Consider the following 22,005-nt stretch of genomic DNA (forward strand, 5'->3'; position numbering starts at 1 on the left):
CACCTTCATTCCTACAGTTGCTGTAAGACAATTTTTGTACTTTAGCCAAAGCTGCTGCTGAGTCTCCTCTCAAGGCAGAAAGCAAGAAGAAAAGATACTGCAGTTCAGATTTACTGTGAAATAGACCAAAACTTCAGAAGAGGCACCTCAAATTTAAAATACTCCCAATTAAGATGATGTATTTATTTGCAGTACATTTGACCCCCTGTAGTGAGACAGGACCAGGTGCCCTGAGTTATTGATGAGTGGGTGTGGGTTCACCTGTGTCTGGCCTCCCTCCTGAGCATGCGCAGGAGCAGGGGGCCAATAAGAGAGCAGCTGACACCCACAGAGAGAGCTCTCACTCATCAGTAAGGATGGAGAAGCCCACAGCTCGAGGAGCCCCAGAAGCAGGCAAGAAAGGGTAGATCCTGCAGCCCCAGGAACAGCCCTAGGACATCGTCCAGGAATGGGCTAAACCCCGAGGCCTCAGGATCAGCCCTAGGAGCAAGAAGGGCTCCTCCCGCAACATCCCCCTGCATTAAACCCAGCCATATAAGTCATCACTTGAATCCTTAACCTACATTCTGAGATTTCTTTCTGAACTGATAAGCTAACTTTAAAGTCACAGCTAGTATTTCTGCAGTGTTCCTTACACAACCAGAAACCAGGTTGCATTTCACTGACTTTGCAGACAAATGCAAATTTTTCAGAGACTAAACCCTTCCCTAGAACAACTGTCCTAGAGGAGGCTTTCTTGCATCACTTTCTTGCTCAATGTGCTCCAAGGAACAAGATGGAACTGGCATTGCATAGATTATATGTTAAGAAATGTCCTTACCTTTGGTGCTTTTGGGGATGATCTGCCCCCAGCGAGGTTTGTATTCTTGCTGACTGATGTACTGATTGAATAAACCATCTGTAAAACACAAACTCTGCTGTATAAAATGTTTATACTTCCATTATAACAAAGTCACTTTTAATGCAGGTAATTTCAGCCTAACTCAATCCAGAATGCTACTCCAAAGCCTTCATTATAAGTAAATTCTCTACATATACCAGTTTGTTAAACTTTCTAACAAATTAAATGTGTAAGAACTTAAAATCACAAGAATACTCACTCCAAGAGTCACCCAGCTTGCCTGCCAGGTCATACCAATTGTCTATAAATCTCTAATTAAAAACTGAATCCCTCCACCTTAATTTAAGCAAAGAGAAAGTTGCCACTGCATGTAAAATTCAACCATTTTAGTACATGTTAAGTTAAAACTAGGTCAGGCAGCATCTCTGGAGCTTCATCTAAGAAGAAAAAGGAAGAACAGCAGATTATTTAAATGCTACGATATGGGACAACCAAGCACTGAATGAAAAATAAAGTAACAGTTTACATTCTCTTCAGAGAGTTAAGCAACTAGAGAAACAGAAGATGCATTAGGTCACTGGCCAGATATGCCAACTGCAGCATTTCTGTAAGAAGCACTCCAAGCACTCTATCCAAGCTCACCTTGTGACTTCCCTCTCTCCCTCTGTTACCACATTTCACCTCTTGAGCATCAGTAAGTGAGTTCCTTACTCTGGTTACACATTACCAGTCATAAACATTAATTTTTTGAAAAAGAGTCTCATAACACCCACGCTCTCCTGGACCACTCTTCAGTCTGGAAAGAGCTTTGCAAGCAATTGGGAAAATTGGTGCTATTGTTCTTCAAGTGTTTCCTTGAAAAAGAACCTATCTTGCCTTCTCCAGGCACAGCAAACTATTAGACTGCTAATGGCAAGGCTCTTGTCCACTGCTCACCTGGTTATATCCCACCCATCACCCTCCCATCCCAAGACACAAGCTCTTCCTGACAAGAGTTTATTCTGCATTTATGCATTACCTGAAAAACATGAGTTGGGACACCCAGTTTACATCACTAGCTGCTAGTGGTGACTACAACAGGCAGGTTGAGGACTCAAATGATAGATTTACATGGGTTTGTATTGAAACAATACATTGCACATACACCATTCAGACACAGGAGGCATTCAGGGGTCCTTAACCACCTAACACCCAACAGCTCTCTTTGGGAAAATGGCATCAGGTAAAATTTGCTCAGGAATTACTTTGACATTCTCCAGCAGAGAAAGACAAAATCAAATTACTGCATTGCATCTGATAGGTTTCAGTTCTCCCAACCCCAGTAATTGTGGCTTTGAAGTAAGAATTTAACAGATTATGAATGCCTCAGTTTTTTTATAGAAAATCCCTTGGTAGGCACACAGACAAAAAAATAATCCTTACTGCACACATCCCTATTTATTTACAAAAAGGTAAAAAACCTTTGTTAAGCACAGCACACTGTTCAGAAAATATTTTAAAGTGCTTCCTGGCATCCTGTAGTTTGTCGTGACTGAAATCCAGGTTTTAATTAAAGCCCAATCCAGGGAGTGTTTCCTGGGAGAAGATGAATACTCTATTTAGAGACCTTCTAGTAAGAAAATAAGGGCACTCAAGAGCTGCTGAAAGGTGAAGTTGGTCTTAAAACTACTTTCAACTTTCATCATCTCAGCTCTGCAGGTTTTTCAAATGAAATATTCTGTGAAAGCAGGGCAGATTTTACTTTCACCTGTCTTAGAGCCAAAAACATCAACATTCCCCTCACATTAGGGTAATTGAGGAAAGCCAGAAGTTTGCTCAATGTATGTAGAAAAGTGGTTTGCTTTGGTTTTAAGACTGGGAGCTCTTAACGCCCACTTCTTCAGCATTTAAAGTTGGAATAAGATGTGAGAGGCTTAAGAGCCTGAGATTTCATCAATTCTGATTCAGAAAAGCTCACTTCCAACAAAATAAATGCATGTGCTGTAAGAAATCCCTTTCCTGACTCAGGCAGATTTTTCTAGCCACAAACCTAGACAGAAATCCAGCCTTTTGGTTATCATTAGAGCTTTTGGTCTGAGTGAAAAGCCATATTTATCCCTATGGCAGCCAATAGATAATTGTACATAAATAGCTCAAGAGGATGAATTGCACCACATATGATCTGAAAGGGTGATTTAACCTCTCTCCCATGCTCAGCACCCACAGGCTGCACTTGTCAAGATATGACACTTCTCCCCTGTTGTGCCTTCAGCCTCTTTTAATAATGCTTCTTGTCTTCCATGGGACATTGGTTTGGAAATAGTCCAGCTTGCTTCCCAGAAATGTTTCTTTCTGCTGGGAGCAGTTCTACATTCATTCTACTTGCACTGCAAACCAGCAGCAGCTTGTTTTGGAAGCTGAATCACCACCTGTCTGACACCATCAGGAGGAAAAAAAAAAAAAAAAAAATAGGATTTCTAGGTGGATCCTCTCTCTGATGCCAACCCTATTCTTGTGTTTCTTGCCAGGACAGCACTGCTGATCAAAAGGTCTCCAAAACTTCTGCAAGTCACTGAAGATCAGATCTAGGCAGGCTCAGGTTTGTCAGTTGTTTCCAATGAATCAGTAGTTTAAAAATAAATTTACAGACCCCTGTTGGGAGAAAAATAAAGCCTTGAGTGTAGATTTTTAAAGGAAGTCTTTTCCTTCACCCCAGAGGCCTCTCATTTCAATGTCTATGTTTACTGCCTAAAATCATGGCCCAAGCTGGTACTTTTATTTTGTACTATTTTCAGGCCCCATTGTAGCAAGTTGTGACGCATTTTAGATGTAACAACATAAAGTTCACAGTGGTTAAAGCTTAGTAAATTCGACCTCCCTGATAGCCAGAGCTTTTATTTTGTCAGTCAATTACAGGTTACCTGGAAAGCATTAGGACAAACATTGCAAACAAAAATATTTAACTTGCTGAAGCCAATGAGGAACAAGTAAAATGGTATTATGTTTTTTTAGATAACACACATCTCTAGATAAGATTACTAAAATCTGTTCAGCTTCACTGCCTATGGTCAAAAAAATTCAGTGGCATTGAGCCCATCATTTCTGGATGGTGGGGTTTGGTTTTTATAAGATTTTTCTTGAACAAAAAAAAATTAAATGCCCCAAACACCTAAACATATTTTAGTCATAAAAATCCTTCTAAAGAGAAGCTGAAGCAGAAAACAAAGATGAATCCAGATAACAGTCCAACTACTACTTGACAATTTCCTCAGGACATGGGAGCAACAAGGGAAATATAATTTTTTCCAGCCCCAAAGCTGCAATATGCTCTCACTCTTCCTTCTTGATAAAAATGAAACAGGATACTGGGTCTGCCCTCAAATCCCTGGGAGATACACTCCTGCTACACAAACCCTACTATCTACTTGCCATAGGCTATGGATCCCCTCTATATATCCCAGTACTACAGAGCACCAAGCCAGCATCCATACTCCCTCAGAACCAAATTCAAACCTATTTGATGGGAAAATTGAGGTGTATACACGACTGTCTCAAGCTTCCAGGAGAATACCTAGACATTGTGTGCATCCTGAGTTTCAGGAGACATTCAAGCCCACAGGCTGCACATCACAACTTCTTGTTCTGCGTACAGGGATGACTTGTCAACAGATAAACACATATCACACACTGACAGGAGAGCTGCCAGAAGGAACACCTCCATCACCAGAATACTAATACCAAACTAGCAGATCTTCATCCATTTCAAGCAGCTTTCTATGTCTACAGGAGCTGTAAACAGTTCAACCGAGTCCTTTGCGCTCCACGTGCTCTCTGTAGGAATATTAAGCATTTTTTTTTTTTTATTTCAATAATATAGGCCCGTCTGAAAGCTATAGGAATGAATCCAAATGGGAAGCATTCGAACTAAGTCTGTGAACCAGCTGAAATTTAGGGAATCTTTTATTCTTGAGAGGAAGTCAGGCAGCTGCCAGAGTTTCCATTTGCCCATTTTCAGAGTTGTAATGCACAAGTCAAAAGAATCTGCGGGAAAAGTGTGGCTGCCTGCCACCAAGCTCTCAAAAGAAATCATCTGGTGATGTGAGGTGGAAGACAGAGTTCATCATTAGCAATGCAAAAAAGAACAAGAGTTAGCTCTGCTAGCACTAATTCTTGACCACCTACTCTTTTTCTAGATGACTAAGCCTATGGAAATAGCCCGCGAGAGATGCATCATATTGCACTTTTTCAATACCTACCAAGCACTGCAAATATTAAGCTCTACAGAAGACATTTTAGGCTGAATTGGGGAGGCAGGAACTCTGTCAACCTCAGTGCACTTCTGTTTGTTCCTTTAGGGCAATGAACTTCCACATCAGCAAGAGGTCAGAAGTTCACATATTCATGTCCCGTCTGCTACAGAACAGTTTGCTCTTTGAAGGATTTCAGGGATAATTTAAGGATCTGTGTATCTCAATTAACTCTACACTTTAACTACACTGCACAGACCATACACAGGCCTCAAGTTAATCTGCTTTTATGTGGAAAAAACAGCACATCACAGAGGAGTTCAGTCATAAGAACACCCACACCTTAGAGACTACGCAGCAAGCGATGGAGACTTCACAACAAAGCTGCTAGGGAATAAAATGCTGGGTGTGAAGAAACCTCTTTCAAGCAGAGGAACTTGAGAGAGATGCAGAACTGAGGAAGGACAGGTAGAGGACCACAGGGAGCAGATGGTAGCAATACTATAGAAGAATGTGTTGCAGGCTGAAAAATACCTTTCTACTGAGGATCCAGCTGCTAAATGCCAGCTACTACATTCAGCAACTTGACTTTACCATCCTCTTTTACAACTCTGGTCAAACTATTCCAGCTGCAGTTTCAAGAGGGTTTTGTGGCTATCAGAAGGGGGTTTGTCCTCTCCTCTCCCCCATCATAGGCTGATCAGCTCCCTGACCTGGTTTGACATGTGGCAGCATGAGCACCAGTGCCAGTAAGCAAGGGGCCAGGGGACACACTGTCCTGAGTATAGGCAGAATTGACCCAGTTAGTTAAAAACCTGCAGTTGTGTCAGCTTAAAGCAAATATGGGATACAGCCTCAGCATCTCAGGATAGATAGCACTTCTCTCCACAGGGTGCTGGGAGGTGACAGAGCTTTAAATGGGTGCAAAAGCTGAAGACAGCATAAAGAATTACAGAAGGATGGGGGAACGAAGGTTAATGTATTCACAGACAAGCAAAATCATTAAGGATGAGGAGCAGAGCAATGGGAGATGCATGCACTGACATTTTACTTCAGGTGTCAAATTAAAAGGAGGCAATATAAATATTCTCCTGTATATAACTGTCCCTGGAACTAAAAAAACAAACAAACAAAAAAGGACTGGTGAGACAAGCTACAGTATTTCTCTGGTTTGCTTGAGTAATGCTGAGTTCCTCAGCCTTCCAAAACAGGACATGATTGCAAGAACCAGGGAAGCAGAAGTATTCACATAAATCCAACAAGAAGCAAGTGTCAGTTTGTCAGGCAGTACAAGCCCTGCAGTTTTCCACCAGGTGAGTCATTTGCCTGTATTTCCACACCTGGAAAAGCTGAGCACTGCAGACAGCAACTGGAGAAGAGGAGGCTCAGGGGAGACCTCAATACTCTCTACAACTCCCTGAAAGGAGGTTGGAGCCAGGGGGGGGTTGGGCTCTTTTCCCAGGCAACTCTCAGCAAGACAAGAGGGCAGGGTCTCAAGTTGTGCCAGGGGAGGTTTAGGTTGGATATCAGAAAGAATTTCTTTACGGAGAGGGTGATCAGGCATTGGAATGGGCTGCCCAGTGAGGGGGTGGATTCTCCATCCCTGAAGGTTTTTAAGAAGAGACTGGATGTGGCACTGAGTGCCATGGGCTGGGAACTGCAATGGTAGTGGATCAAGGGTTGGACCTGATGATCTCAGAGGTCCCTTCCAACCCAGATGATTCTATGATTCTCAATGTGCAAGGGGAAACTGAAACACTACCTCAGCTCAAGGCCTAGGAAAAGCTGGTGGATAGAATAAACCCAGTATGTTAATATTAAGTCATAATAGAAATCAAAATTCAACAGGTAAAAAAGTGAGAAGCATTGACTTCGTTAGTGCCCAAACAAAAAATGGTCCATTTTTCAAAGAACTTACTCAGCACATTCTAGGCCTCTAGTGAAATTCCATTCAAGAAACAGTTTCTACTACAGCTTGCAATGAAGTGGAAAGAGGACAGCCTCTAGGCACTGACAACACACAGACACAGCCAAGGCAGCAGACAGATACATGGATAAAATCATCACCATCAGCACACAGCATTCCTCTGGCCCTCAGCAGAGTCTGCCTCACTTTGGTGGGCTCATCAGCTCCCCCCAGGCACTGCTATCTGAGAAATACTGCAAAGACAGAAACAGCCAGCTACAGCTCCTTGCTGCTTTCTCATCTTCCAACCCTCCCTCAGGATTCAGGAGGAAGCTGCCAGATGCCCCTGCAGGAAGCTGCCATCCCAGCCAACACCACCACATTGTCTCAGGAAGCCAGGATTGACTCCAGAGGGTGAGGATGAAGGTTGGCAATTCTCATCACAACTCTGGTATCTGCTCAGGGAGCTCAGCACAGGGCAGAGCTCATCTGTTCTATCCAGGCAGCTGAGAAAACCTTGAGCCAAAACCTGTAGAAAACCATGTACTAGGGGTTTTGACAACCTGTGGCAATAAGCTGCTTAACGTTGTGCTTAGTTGAACAGTTTATTTGTAAAAAGATGGTGGATTTTCATGGAAGACACACTTTGGTTTAAAAGCTACCATTTCTATCGTATCTTGAGAGCCACTTCCAACTTTAGTGGTACAAACCACACTGAAAGAGTCAAACAGCTATGCTAGCAATATATCCAAAAGTTATTACAAAATGACCAATTAGTCCAGAACTAGAAAAAACATCCCTGGTGCCAGATTTCCATGAAATTGGTCCACTAAGCCACTAAACTCTACTGGCATCAAACACAAGGTTATTTTCTTAGGCCAATACAAGTTTTTCATGAAGAACTACAGCCCACAGTCAAAAAGCAGAACACCCACAGCCAAGAGCACCTCTGTTTTACCAGACTGTGATCCAAAACCACTGCACAGGTCTTGGAAGACACTTCAGTGCAACAGTCCAACTCTTTTACATTCCATTCTATCAACAAAAAATACATCTTCCCCATTTTAGGAGTTGAGAGATGTTAAAACACAAGTGCTTCTAAGTTGAAAGATTGAGGAAAAAATTAATGGTAGTTACAATGAAACCAGCTGCCAACCTCCTGCTCTGCAAGTGAAGACAGGCTCTGCCTCCAGTCACTGTGACTTTGACACCATTTTGCAAGGATTGTTTCCTCATCAGCAAAAACAAGATTCCCATTCAGGCACAGCTGCAAAGTTCTGCTTGAAAACACCAACTAAGTTCTGCTTACCACCAACTATGGTGGCAAGAAACCATCATACAGATCACTCCTGAGAACTCAAGTTCTGTGCTTCATTGCTCACCACTCCAGGGACTTTCCTGATAGTTAATCCCCCTTTCAGCTTTTCAGCCACTTATATGGAAAACTTATCTTTACCCACTCAAGAGCACCAGGTTGTCACCTCGGGGAGAAAGCAACTCCAGGAGAGGCAGTGATAAAGAGATTACGACTGAATTTTTATCCTTCATCACATACATGCTCACAAGTCCAAAAGCTGTACAACACAGTAGGCAGAATAATAATAATTATTAGAATAATAAAATAAAATAATAGAATAAAATCATTTGGATAGGAAGGGACCTCTAAAGGTCACCCAGTGTAACCCCCCTGCAGTAAGCAGGGACACCCTCAACTAGATCAGGTTACTCAGAGCCTCTTCAAGCCTCACCTTGAATATGTCCAGGGATGAGGCCTCAACCACATCTCTGGGCAACCTGTTCCATTTTTCCACCACCCTCATGGTAAAGAATTTTTCCTAACATCCAATCTGAATCTACTCTAATTTAATACCACTGCCCCTTGTCCTATCACTCCAGGCCCTTGCAAAAACAGTCCTTCTCCAGCCTGAAATAGCATATGGACCAGGCAGTTCTACGACCAAGCACATCAACAGTCAAAGCATTTCAACACTTTTTTTCATTTCATTTTCATTTTTTTCATTTCACCACATTTTTGTTTTCTAATTATTACATCAAGCCACTCAGATTCTCAGATTCTCTTACCATTCACAGCTTTTTCTATCAGTTCTTCACAAGCATCGAAGTCTCCCTTCAGTACCAGCTTGTCGTGCAGGTCTGTCAACATAGGGTGCTCCAGAGCAATCTTGGTTTTCTTCTGCAGTGACTCAAAAGCTTCAGTGTAGTTGTGCTGACGAAAATGCTTCAGGCAAAGGCGAATGGCTTCCTGTTCACGGTACTACTGGAACACAAGAAAACCTATGAGACATGTAGATTTTTTTTTTTTTTTTTTACCAGCACTGCTGGAAACTACCTATGAGAGACAGAAGCAGGATGACTTATACAAGCTGCACTTAAAATTCTCACAAGCTTACAGAGGAATGCTCTAAGAAAGACATTACAAGCAGTTGTAGGCATTTACTTTCCAGCAACATAGAAATCATACAACTTTGTATCATCTGATTTAATAAGCAGACAAGAAGAGAACCCACGGTGTCCCAGATCTCTGGAGTAACCATTATTTCCATTCTCCATCTGCTTGGCCCTGCTGTCCCAGGCCTACATGAAGAAGAGAGCAGGGAAAAGCCCTCACTATCAGCGTTGCATAATTTGATTGTATGACTCTTACGTAACAAAATAATTTAGAAGAGTAAGTAGGTCACAGCTTTTCTAGAGGCAGAAGAAGGAAAAAAAAAAAAAAGCAAGCTGTGAGAACATGGAATACTTGCACTGACCACTGCTCCTGCAGCAGAAAATAGGTAGAAGGGTAGGGATGAGCCCAGACCCCATGGGTTTGTGAGGGTTTCAGATCGATGGCAGCAAGGAATTATGTGCATGCTAAAGATTCACCTTGAAAATATTCACCTTCAAAATATTCTTATGCATCTTGAAGCAGAACTGCTGCTTTCATACTGCAGAGGAGCCAAAGCTGCCCATTTCCCACTCAGTAGTGGAAAGGGGTAAGAAAGGTGAAAAGGAAACCCCCCACTGGGTCAAACACACAGAAATGTGAGGAAATAGTAAATTCTGAGTAAAAGCTACTCAGGTTGTGCTGTTGACCTATCAAATCATCCAAATAATTTTCAAAGCTGCTAACAATATGCAGAAGTAACATTTTCAAGTTGTCAAGCAGCAGAACCACTTCTTTTAAAGACTCTTCAAACTTACATTCTATGGCATTCAAGAAAAAAATACAATCTCCATTTCCACCTTGAACACACATCCACAGTGGCAAAAAGCAAACTAAACTTTAAGCATTTTTCAGGCTGATCAAATTACAGACAGAAGGTTTTACTCTTAAATGGACATCACTGCTAGAAGTGATGTTTATGGTATTTAAATGAATACAATCTTGCTGAAAACCTGGAACTAACACAACACCACCAACATTCAACAAAAAGTAGTGCTCTCAAAATAGTGACCCTATAGCAAGAATTTCATAAACTGAAACAGCTAAAACGAAACACGACCACGTGCTGTATTTTTAGGTCTTAATCCATCAGTATTTCACAGCTGCCAATACCCAGAACTATTCATTTTTAGGAAATCAGTTCCCAGCCCACATGAAAAAGGCCAAGGACAATAAAAATGCAAGATTGTGGCACAGGAATACTGAAGCTAAAACAGTTTTAAAGCACAAGTGGAAAAAAAAAAGTTTTTTTTTTTCTAAGATATCTAAGTCTTTAAGCAAATGTTCATTTACATCAGTCAGTGCCATACTCACAATGGATTCTTTGTTGCTCAAAGGAATAGCAAGCAAAAGGATAGCTGCACACCAGTAAGAACCAACTTTTGCAGTTTCAGCTCCTCTCATTTAGACATCAGACAAAATTCAGACTTAGCATATTTCTATTGAGCCTCTCATGACTGACACACATGGCTTAGGAAACATCAAATGACTGTTGGATGCAGGTTTGGCACTCAATGTAATATAAAAGTTTGTATTTAAGTGATATTTACATTTTAAATGTTATACACTTTGTATGCAAAAAAGTGTATTAAGTATATTAAAAGCCCCTTTTTAAATGCTGCCATATAAAGATGAGAGAACCCAAATAATAGCTTTGATTTGAAGCTGTAAATAATTCCTAGGGTTAAAAATGCAGAAAGATCATGAGACTGAGACACTAACACTGTCAATACACTTAGCAGAATTAAAAATATTTCCTTATAAAAAAACAAAAGGGATAGCCATCAATAAACTGCCATTTCTTAGTTGTTGAAATATGCCCACCCTCCAGTAAAAACCAGTGGTAAGGCTACCAGGAAGCAGTAGGCTGAGCTGGAACAGTAAGGAGGGAACCAAGGAGGGTGGTGGCTGCTTTGAATCTTTATCACTTCCCTCCAACTCCATTCTCTTCAGTAGGGTGGGTTTTTTTGGCTGAAGCTCACACATTACAAAAAGGATGGGCAGCTTTGTGAAGACCTTTCCTTTTGTCTGAAGTCTCAGGCAGTAGAGAATTTTTAGATTTCAAAGCCTTTTGAGACTTCCAGTAACATGCATGAAAAAGTTGAGCCCATCTCAAAGACCTGGAAGAAACAGGTCAACTTTTCTGCCTTTCCCCAAACATGGGTCAGCACATACATCCTCCTACGTGACTCTTCCAGTGGCCTCTTGGGACTGTGGGTGTGGAGAACATCAGTGAGACATGAACTCACCACCAAAAACTTGGCACCTGATTCTGTTAGAGCCCAAACAATCATGACTAAGTCTCTGCCTTGCTGCTTTAGGGCTTTAAGTTTTAGAAGAACAATGCTGGCACCCCCTAGAAGAAGCTGCCACTACATACATGCTGACCATGAAAAGGGTTGATTCCATGGGATAAAACCAAACAAAACAGATGTTGACAACACCATCAGATGGCTCCTAACCAAAAAATAAATCAAAGAAATTCCATCAGAACTTCCTGGTCACAGCAACTGGTCAAAAATGGCACCACGTGCAGAGGCAGCAGAAAGGAGGCACAGAAAACCATCAGCAGCCTCTGTCAACAGGACTTTTCAGAACTGGACATGAATAATCAGCAGAATAATGACCACAATATCACTTCAATCATAAAGCTGCTACAGACAACTTTCCCTGTGACTGTGCTGGTTTTAAATCCTCCATAAAGAAGGTTGTGATGTTGGCATGAGCCAGAGAGCAGGGCCACAAGCACCACAAACTGATGAGGGAGCCTCAGTTCTACCACACAAAAATCTCCTTTTAACTTCTTCCTTCTGGAAGCTGTGATATGCTGCTCCACTAACCCAGACTTATTCAGCTGGGTAGGACATCTTCACTGTAATACAACATGAGTTTCATGAATTGTTGCAGAAGATCTATGCATAAAAAGCAGCAACAAAATGAATTCTGGTTGTCAATGTGCACTTCCCTCCTACAGAAGAGGCATCTGTTGTACTCAATTAAATATAGTTTATACAAATAATATTTAGAATCCTTTAAACCTTCTGTCTATCAAAGTGACAAATGGCATAAATCATCTCATCTCACAGTCCAGGGGCATCAGTTCCCCTCTGTTCCAGAGTATTCAGCAGAGAGACAGTAAGAGGGAAACATCGGAAGTGTAAGGAGCTGCAACAGCAAAGACACCAATGTGAATTCTTTTTAAAACAAAAGCTCCTTTTTATATCCTGTAACAAAAGCTGTGTATGTAACCCAAAAGGCTCAAGGTTCACATGTAGCTCTCCAGAAGGACTGGTATAATCAAAAGACAAGAGGAGGGAGAAATGGAATCTGGTTTTAAGATTCATTTTCCTTCCAATACAAATAGTATTTTACTAACACTGTCCCCTTTGACTCACTGTTGCTTTCCTTTGTTTTTCTTGTGATGTCTATGTAGCAGTTTTGGGTTTGTTTTTTTTTTTAAAGTTGGTTGGGGTTTTGTAGTGGTGGTGGTGGTGGTGGTTTGGGGTTTTTTAAGGTGTTTTGTTTTTTTTTTTTCTCAAAGAGAACAAGCATACAATTAAGACAGATTCACCAAATCAAAGTCAACCATGTGGTTTGAGTTTTAACTATGCATGTTTGTTGTTTTAATAGCTGATATCCAAGGAATGAGAAGGTCATGTAATTCCAGTAAGAGAAGTTTCACAAGATTCACAAGACTAAAAACCTTCAAACAAGCAGGGACCTAAAATGCAGGCCTACCTTGCTGTACCAGTTGAGGCATGGTTGGACCACATCTGGATCATCAATGCCATTCAGTTCAACATACCAGATACTAAAATTGAAGCTAGGTCCCCAGGATAAGAGTGGAACTGGAGAGGAAAGGAAAAGGAGAAAAAAGGATGCATAAACATAAAACAACCACAGCTTTAGTCTTACTGTTATTCTACAGAATGCTTTTGAGAGTTAAAACAAAATTCAGTATTTCTAATCTGAAATAACTTGTAGTTCATTTAAATAAGCTTAGAGAAATTATTAAATGCATCATGATAAAGTAATTTAAAGCAACCTGCACCAAGCAACATCAACACAGCAAAACATTACAAAGCAGAAGCTTGCTTTATAAGCAAAAGAGCAAAAATAGTATCATTTAAAACAGCTCAAAGAGGCAACAAGCTTTGACATGGATGGGAATCACAAGCATACTAGTGACAATATTTGCTCCTCATAGCACATTAATTTCCACATTTGTCAGCAACAATTATTTTCCCTAATGGTAAAGACCAGAATCTTGGGTATTTTCATTTTCACAAAATTAGTAACTTCTGCAAGTTGTGGAGGAGGGAAAACTGTCAGTTTCCAATCTAAAAACTGTAGCTAGATTTGGTGGGGGTTTTCAGTTTAAATCTGTGCAGTTTTTTGGGTTGGGTTTGGTTTTTTTTGTGTGTCTAATACTGTTTTATCTGCATATTGGAACAAACATTCTTAAAATAATAAATGACCCATGAAACACTGCAGCCTCTCACCTAAAGCTTGTCTGTCACTCTGTATTAACATCTATGGTCTTGGAGTGTCTATTGATCAACCTGCAGGTTAAGAGCTGGTTTTGCTTTTGAGAACAACTCCAATCCCCTGAAAAGTGTGTGAACTGACTTCTTAGAACTGCAGTGAAATCAAGGTTTCAAATACTTTTATTTCCTTTTTATTTTACTCTAACTGATAAACAGGAAAAGATAGTATTAGAGACCAATGAGTATTTACCAGCAACAGCATGGAGTTCACTACTTCCTCCCTTCCTCAGAAACTATTTTTGCTTGTTGAGTTTCAAACCACTATAAAACACCACTGAGATTAATTTGTTCAACTAAAGGGTTTCTGACCTAATCTTTGAAGAAACGGAAACGAAACTGTTATAAAGTTGTTGCTGAGCTCTAAGAGGCTCTTCAATATTTACACTTCAACTGGATCTACTATTTTCTGCAAGGTGTTTGAACACAGAACATATGTTCATATATATGATTCCCTGAATTTTAAAGGATGTTTCTACCAACCTATCAGTAAAGATTTATGACAAGTTCTCAAAACTGTCACCAGAAGAGATTTTTAGAAAAGATCCAAAGAAACTCTGAATTAAACATTTCTTAACTGATTTTAACATCCATAAGTAGGTACTTTATATGTTACAGCTCTCACATCATCCTGTTTATACAGTTTCTTTGTACATGACCGCATACAAAGCCAGATACTTTCAGAGCAATTACTAAAAGGAGCATCTCTGGACACAGGAGAGAAGTGAACTGATCAGAAAAACCAGGAGTCACTTGTCCTCTGTCCACACTGCACACACACTGCCCAAAAAACTTCCTTCTTGGTTACTTCTGGCCTCAGCACAAGATGAGAGCTGCCAATATGGTATCTTAATACCAGAAAACATTACTGCAGTTCAAGTACACAGAGAAGTTTAACCCTATCCCACCACTTAAAGCAGCAGACTTGCAACACACCACATTTAAGGGTGGTAACTTTTGATTTGTCTTCAGACCTGAGTACACAAACCAAAACCAAACTGAAGGTAAATCTGGAATTTGCTCAGCTATAAAGAATCAAAGCCTATCCAACAGCTGGACCAAACCACAGACCACCTCAAATGGACCAGAAGTTTCCTGATGATGAACCTGAGGCCAATTTTAAAACATTGAGTTTACTGGGTGAAAAATGAAACCCCACTATTACCATCCTCCCTCCTCATTCCAGAAAGTATATATCAAAAAAAAAACCAAACAAACCAACTCTCTTGTAGCAGTTCTTCTCAGAACTTATACCAACTTCTCCCAGTAAAATTTAACAACTCACCCTCTTGGTAACTATAGCCCAAAAGATGTGTCAGGATGTGCATAAGAATCCTGTGTAGCTATCACCATAAAAAGAAAATAAACATACAAAGCCACCAACTTGCTAGCACTTTCACCCCCTCCCAAGTTAGCTTAGAGTTTTGAACAGTCTTGTTTACAAGAAGGAAATGGAACACCAGAAGTTGTGATTTTAACATCAGTTTTCATGGTGCAATCACCTACTTTAAGGAAAGTATACATTAAGTTGTGCAGCAAATGCAAAGTGAATTCTTCCCTAGTTTTCAGAGAAAACTGAATCTGATCTTTTTAAACTACTCCACGGGAGTAGAGAAGAATCAAAACAGAAGAATTGAAACTGTAATGTCATTCCTGTTCCAGCTAGGAAGGATTAGGAGTCTTGCTGAAGCATTTCCCCATTTTTTTAACCTCTCTGGCTCCCTGGCTACACAAAGGAGACTCCTCTCATCCTTTCTTCTGCCCTCTCTGTTTTGAGGCCCCCAGAGGTGTGCTTAGCTATTTAGACAAATCTCCTTTTAGAGCAGCCAAAATTTAACTAAGACCTGGAAGAAAGAGACACTAAGTGCAGCAACACTGCCACATGCAATGATAAGAGCTACTTCTCACTCTGACACACAAATCTCATTTTTAACTTTGAATAAAGAGGTAACATAGGCTCCTGAGTGAAACTCTCTTTTCTCACATCTCCCAGTGTCTGGTTTTTCCTTTTCCTCCCCTTCACACACTTCAGATTTCACACCACATCCTAAACAGACACAAACCTACTTGAGTCCCTGCAAGAGGTGAGAATCATCTCTAAAAATCACTGTGCACCCCACTCTGCACACAGAGTTGCAGAGGCCACACCTGATGCTATCTGCTCTCTGCTATGTTGCTTTTTTCCACACACAGGAGTATCTTTGAGGTGGAAATACATTAGAATAAAAGGTGTTGAGTCTGAAGCCTAAAGCTACAGCATTCCTCCTTCCACCAAGCCACCTGCATGTGGTTTTCTGCTGCACGTCCTCCAGCAATCCACGCTGGGACGTGATTCTGTTCAGATCTGCTCAACACTCAATCCACAGTGTGAGTTGCACAGAGGAAAATAAAAATAAAAAGAATCAATATATCTTCAATAGAAGCAGAAGGTATTTAGGTCACTTAAACAGCTATTTTACCCACACAAGGATGATTTTAGGGGATATCTCTCAATAACCTGAAGCTATGCCTAGTCAAGGACTGCAATACCATGTAGAAAAGGGGACAGTACCAGAGCCATTAAACACAGTAAAAAACTCTCAAACACCTCTCTCAATCTAATTTCTGTGTCCCTCATCTACAGGCAGCAGACACACAAGGAGCAAATGTTTGAAAAAAAGGAAGGAAACATCCATACCAAAAGTATTGCTCACTTCTATTGCACTAAAGCTTAAAAATCTACTTAGGAACTCCCATGCTAGTAACAAACTGGCCCAAGAATTACAACCCAGCATTTCCTCAAGCTCTTTCACAGCCATCAGTCTTTACAACACCTTCTGCTTCCAAGGACACAGCAAAAAAGAAAAACCCCAGGAGTAACCATAAATAACAGAGCCAAAAATGAAGGCAGACATTAAAAAGAATATTCTTTGATATTTTTTCCAGATAAATATCCTTCTTCCTCTTCTCAAGTTCTTTAATGAGATGCTCCATGAAATGTAAAAATTATTTGTCAAGCAGGTTCACACCACTGGACTAAGGAACTGAAAGTTGAACTCTTTAAACTAAAAAAAGTGAGGATTTATTCTTCACAAAAAGAGGTAAGTTGCTTTTTCTGCTTTCTCCAAGTCAAACTTCCTCTAATACATGAGCAATGGAAGTTGTAAGAATTATTTTCTCCTCTCACAGATCTACCTGTGTCACATTTCTCCTGGCCTGTTCCCCCTCACACAAAGCTCACTGATGTGTTACTAACAGTGGTGTTTAACTCACTGCTTATCTGCAGAATTATAAAGTAAATGCCTGATGCAAGTCTCTGCTGAACTAACTAATGCCTTCCCCCAACATGCAAACCTCACTGATAGCAGAAACCTTTGCAGTGTCAGTCTCTACAAGTCCAAAAGGGCAGATTTTGGCCTCATGTTTACTGGCAGCATTACAAGGAACACAGCACAGTATTTCGAATTTTGAGTTTCTTTGGCTAGCAGCTTGGAAATTTTAACAAACTGAAAACATCTTCAAGCTGTGAATCTGAAAAATAACAGAATTTCGTAACATCGTTTTGCAGTTGTTTCACAGCAAAAAACACTCTCACCACTTCATAAACAAAATTACACTAGCCATCAGCTGGAGGTTTGAATGGATTTTGGTGAAAAGATCATTTTGACTTCTGTCCTAGCACAGGAATTTCTTCACAGGAGACAGTTTCAAGAAACTAAAGGCTATAGCTATAGTTTAAAAGGAAATTAATCCCAAACTATAGCTAGTGATCAAGTGACAGCTAAATACAAATGTAATATTAAGGTATAGATAATACAGACTAATCCATACCAACAACAAGCCATGGGAGTATCAATACTACTCACATACATAAAAAGAAACCAACCCTCCTAGTAGAAATAAATCAGCATTTCACTTCCCTAACAAGTTTCAACTTACTGCTATACATTATAACATCAAAACTTATTTTACTGGAATACAATTTATACATCCAGAGAAATAGCCATTAACCTTTCCATTTGCACCTTTAGCCCTCCAGTAACTTCTTCCTGTTTTCTAGCCACTGAAAAATAACATTTCCCAAAAGCTTCAGAAAACATTTTTTTTTTTTTAAATTAATAATAAATCTCTCTTTCCTGATGTAGTCAGCTTTTAACTCCAACTATTCCTCTGCCCCTCTTGAGGTTCCCTAAAGCTAAGTGTTACAGATGCTTCCACAAAAGCAGCTGCCAAACCAAACTATGAATTTCTCTACTCATGGAATGGGAAACAAAACCATTTAAGGTCCACAGATAATGGATGCCTCAGGGAAATAGGAGAGGAGATTCAGAAAGCTGTTGAGAAGACACTACAGAGCAAAGGGCTCCAAGGAGAGCCCCTACAACACAACCACTATCACCCAAGTCTTAGCAAAGGAATTACCCAACACTTCAAAACACTCCTTAACTCATCTAAATCAGTCAACAGGATCTCACCTGATTTTTCAGCAACTACCTCCTTGATCTATTTTTAACATTAAAGAGCAAGTTTAAAACCTGCCATTCTTCTACTACCTCAGTAGGTACAGAAGACAGATTTTTTTATATTAAAAGTTGAAAGGCTCTAAATTTTTATATTAATACCAATCAATATCACTGGTGGCCAGCACAGGACATTTATTCTCTCTGGCCTGATTGATCCAAGGAAGAGAGATTCTCACCTTCTCCCATCACAAGTCACAGTAACCAGCCTTCTTTAGCACTCCCTTTAGAAGCTCCACCAGACAAACAAAACTAAGACATCATGAGGTATAATTCTTCCTTGACCCTGGGTGTCATCTTTAGCCAGAGATAAGATTTAATGATTAGAGTAGCAGGAAGAGAACAAGAAAGGCTTCTGCTGCTGCTCTACGTGTTACAAGCAACTCATATTTTGTGTCTGACAACAAAAGACTTCAGCCTTTTTCAAACTCCAGAGCTGTTAATGCTGAAATTTTTACCAGTATTTTTCTTAATGATTTTTTAAGCTCTATGTAGCAATTTATAGTAGGACAGTAAGCAGCTTCTCCAGCAATTAGTTGACTCAGCAACTGTATTTGTGAAAATTACTATATTTTGCTTTAATTCCCTGGGATTTAAATTATGAAGCTATTATTTCTTAGCAACAGGACTTTACTGTGTTCCACTCTAGCCAGCCTAAAAGATCATGAAATGGAACAGCTATTGTGGATGCTTTGCCTGGGTACAATGAAGTCACAAGTGCCAAAACTGGCACAAGTATAAGAAGAGATTATTTTCTACTCAGAATGCTGAAAAAATGCATTTACCTATCTTAATGAATCGACAGGGGAACATCTGTTCATCAATTTTATGCTTCAAGGTGAATGTTTCTTTGTTATAATCATTCTTTAAGCCACTGTGGGAAAAAATAAATAAGGTTACTAAATCTTACCTTGTATGTTAAGACTAACTAATAAATGCAATCTGTCACACCTGAAATGGGAAGCTTGACTCATATGACTATGAATTGTAAGTAGGCATGCTAGACCAAAGCCTGGGCTGCTGTTCACCATCTTATCTCCTTGGGAAGCAGCACTGGCCAGTGGTTTCAGGAAGGAGCTGAGATGGGATCATTACTGCTCACCTGCACCTATAACCCCACAACTTCAGCAAGCAGTCTGCCTGAACCTCACCTTTCTAGTTTTACCACAGAGATGGAGCAGCTCTCACAGTTATCCCACTGTCAGAGTGCTTTGCAATCCATTTATGGACATTATTTTAAATAAATAAATATTCAAATATTTAATATAATTTGTTAAAAATCTTAAGTTTGTTTTTACAGAAGATGCCCCCCCAAAAAAATTTCTTAAACTTCAGTACAAGTGAAATGACATTAGGTATCAATAATAACTGTGCTCCTAAGACCTCTTCCCCCATAATTCTAGCAGCAATCAAATCAAACTGTAAGACTGGTCTACCTAAAGAGGGCAAAAGGGATGAAGGGGTTGTGACTACTTTCTATATGGTCTTGGAGTATACCTGCAATAAAGAACTCACCATGATTCTCCATGGTAATTCTGCTTGACTACAGATGAGGTACACCCAAACATTTCCCAGTGATGGACTTCTGCAGACCTCCAAGAATAGACTAGTTCTTGCTACTCATTTCTCTTGAACTCCTAGATATTTAAATATAATTTCTCTTTCTGAAACATAAGACTCCTTAAAAGACCCTTGCAAATTTACATTAGCAACTACTCAGAAACTCTGGAGAGATAGGACAGCCAAAAGGCCCTTTCTTTAGTTCCTGTCAGTACAACTACCAAATCAAACTAAAAGGAAAACCTGGTATTTACCCATTTGAAGCAAGGCAGAGCAGCTGATTAGTTCATACTTTTACAGCTGCAACAAGGTTCTTGACACAGGCAGGTTACTTGGGCTTCTTTTAAAATGTACTTTAAGTTACCCACAGCTAAGGAATCATTTCTCTTGTGCCTCAAGCACAGAGAAGAAATGAATCACAGCCCAGCAGAATTCCACTCTGCTCTCAGCTCTTCCAAATCTCCAAGAGTTTGCTCTCCACAAATCCTCTGTGGTTAGAGCAGGATAAGGAAGGATTCCTGGAGTGAGTGTTGGGATTGCTACTCTTTGACCCGGCCAAAAGCACAAGGGCAGCTACTTGCAGGACTGCACTTACAGCTCTATTACACCCACGTGTCTGCTTGGGAGTGAAGGGGAAGAACATTGTGGTGCAGCCTCTGATTCCCATAGCAGGTGAAATCACATCTTACCTGGATAAGAGATCTGTCATGTTTTCCTCATTCATCCCACCAAAGACTTTAAACTTCTTTAAATTGCAGACGTGTGTTTTCTCATATTTGCCAAACGTGATGCTCTGGACTATGGCAGGTCTTTCAAGTTTCAGAATCAAATACTGTGGAAAAGAGGACAGTGAAATTTTAAGTTTCAAGCCAAGGCTGCAAAACACACTAAGGGAGAAGCCTTACAGCCTTCAAAAATTCAGTTTGCAAAGCCAGGGAATGAAAGTTAAGATGATTCCTCCCCATTATTATATTGCCCCCTTTGTTTCTGAAACGAAGCAAGGGTTTTTTTTTAGGAATATACTTTAAAAGCAGCTTAACCAAGCAAAAGATTTGGTTTGACTACCAAGTCCTAGCATTTCTCTTCAGGGCTTACATGCATTCCTTAAAGTTGGATGCAAGACTTCCTGAAATCTGGCAAATAGGATCAAACTCCAGAGAATGATGATTCAAACACCCACTACAGCCTGAAATGAAACCTAAACTGAATACACAATTAGATAAACACAGTATGTTCCACAGACTAAGAGAACATTAAATTACTTTTCCTCTCTGGGCTGACACTTTAACCACTGAACACAGATTGAGTTTGATGTGTGGCTAACATAGGACCCAACTATTTATTAACCATACCAAATGAAACCAAGCCACTTAACTGGCAATAAGTCATTTATTCATAAAACAAGGAAAATGCTCTCCCTTCTTAACAATTGCTTCCCCCTTACACAGACGTGTGTGCCCCCCTCAGCCCAGAACTGGCAGATTATTTATATTCAGCACTGCTGGAGGAGGAGATCTGCTACAGTGCTCAAGCATATGCACAGAAGCACTTGCACCATTCAGCGGGGACCAACAAGCACCAAGTTTATTTAACCTTCCCCTACAAAACAGGTCTTAGAGGCAGTCTGGAGACATCTTGTTTTGAAGAACACATCATTTTAGACATGAAACCAATGTGTTTAATTCCTCAGAAAGCAGCAGTACACAAAGGAGACAAAGTGGAGTACCCAAAATACTCATCACACTGGGTTACAAAACTCTGTAATCCAAGGCTACACTACAAGGAGGTCACTAAGGCCTTGGAGGAAAACCTTCTGGTGTCCCTTTTCTCCAAGGAGCAGCACTGCCAAACCAGACACAATGCAGGACCGATATCAAGGAGAGTATTTGTATTTATGTGGCTGCTTTCTTTAATGACTGAGTAGAAAGCAGTGAGGCTACACCTTGAGTGCTGTGTCCAGTTCTGGGCCCCTCAGTTTAGGAA

The 22,005-nt window shown here is 40.3% G+C and overlaps 1 protein-coding gene across 1 annotated transcript in view; it reads right to left on the bottom strand.

The window, feature by feature from the left end:
• Nucleotides 1–22,005, bottom strand: part of MKLN1 (muskelin 1) — a 103,544-nt gene that overhangs the window by 59,103 nt on the left and 22,436 nt on the right. The window contains exons 3-7 of the mRNA XM_030469472.1: nt 20,712–20,854; nt 19,248–19,336; nt 13,158–13,267; nt 9,056–9,248; nt 821–898 (exon numbers count right to left, since the gene is read on the bottom strand). Of these exons, the coding sequence (XP_030325332.1) occupies nt 821–898; nt 9,056–9,248; nt 13,158–13,267; nt 19,248–19,336; nt 20,712–20,854 (613 nt within the window). The remainder of the gene's footprint in view (nt 1–820; nt 899–9,055; nt 9,249–13,157; nt 13,268–19,247; nt 19,337–20,711; nt 20,855–22,005) is intronic.

The sequence above is a fragment of the Calypte anna genome, chromosome 1 (genome assembly GCF_003957555.1).
Source record: "Calypte anna isolate BGI_N300 chromosome 1, bCalAnn1_v1.p, whole genome shotgun sequence".
In the NCBI taxonomy this organism is placed as follows: Eukaryota; Metazoa; Chordata; class Aves; order Apodiformes; family Trochilidae; genus Calypte; species Calypte anna.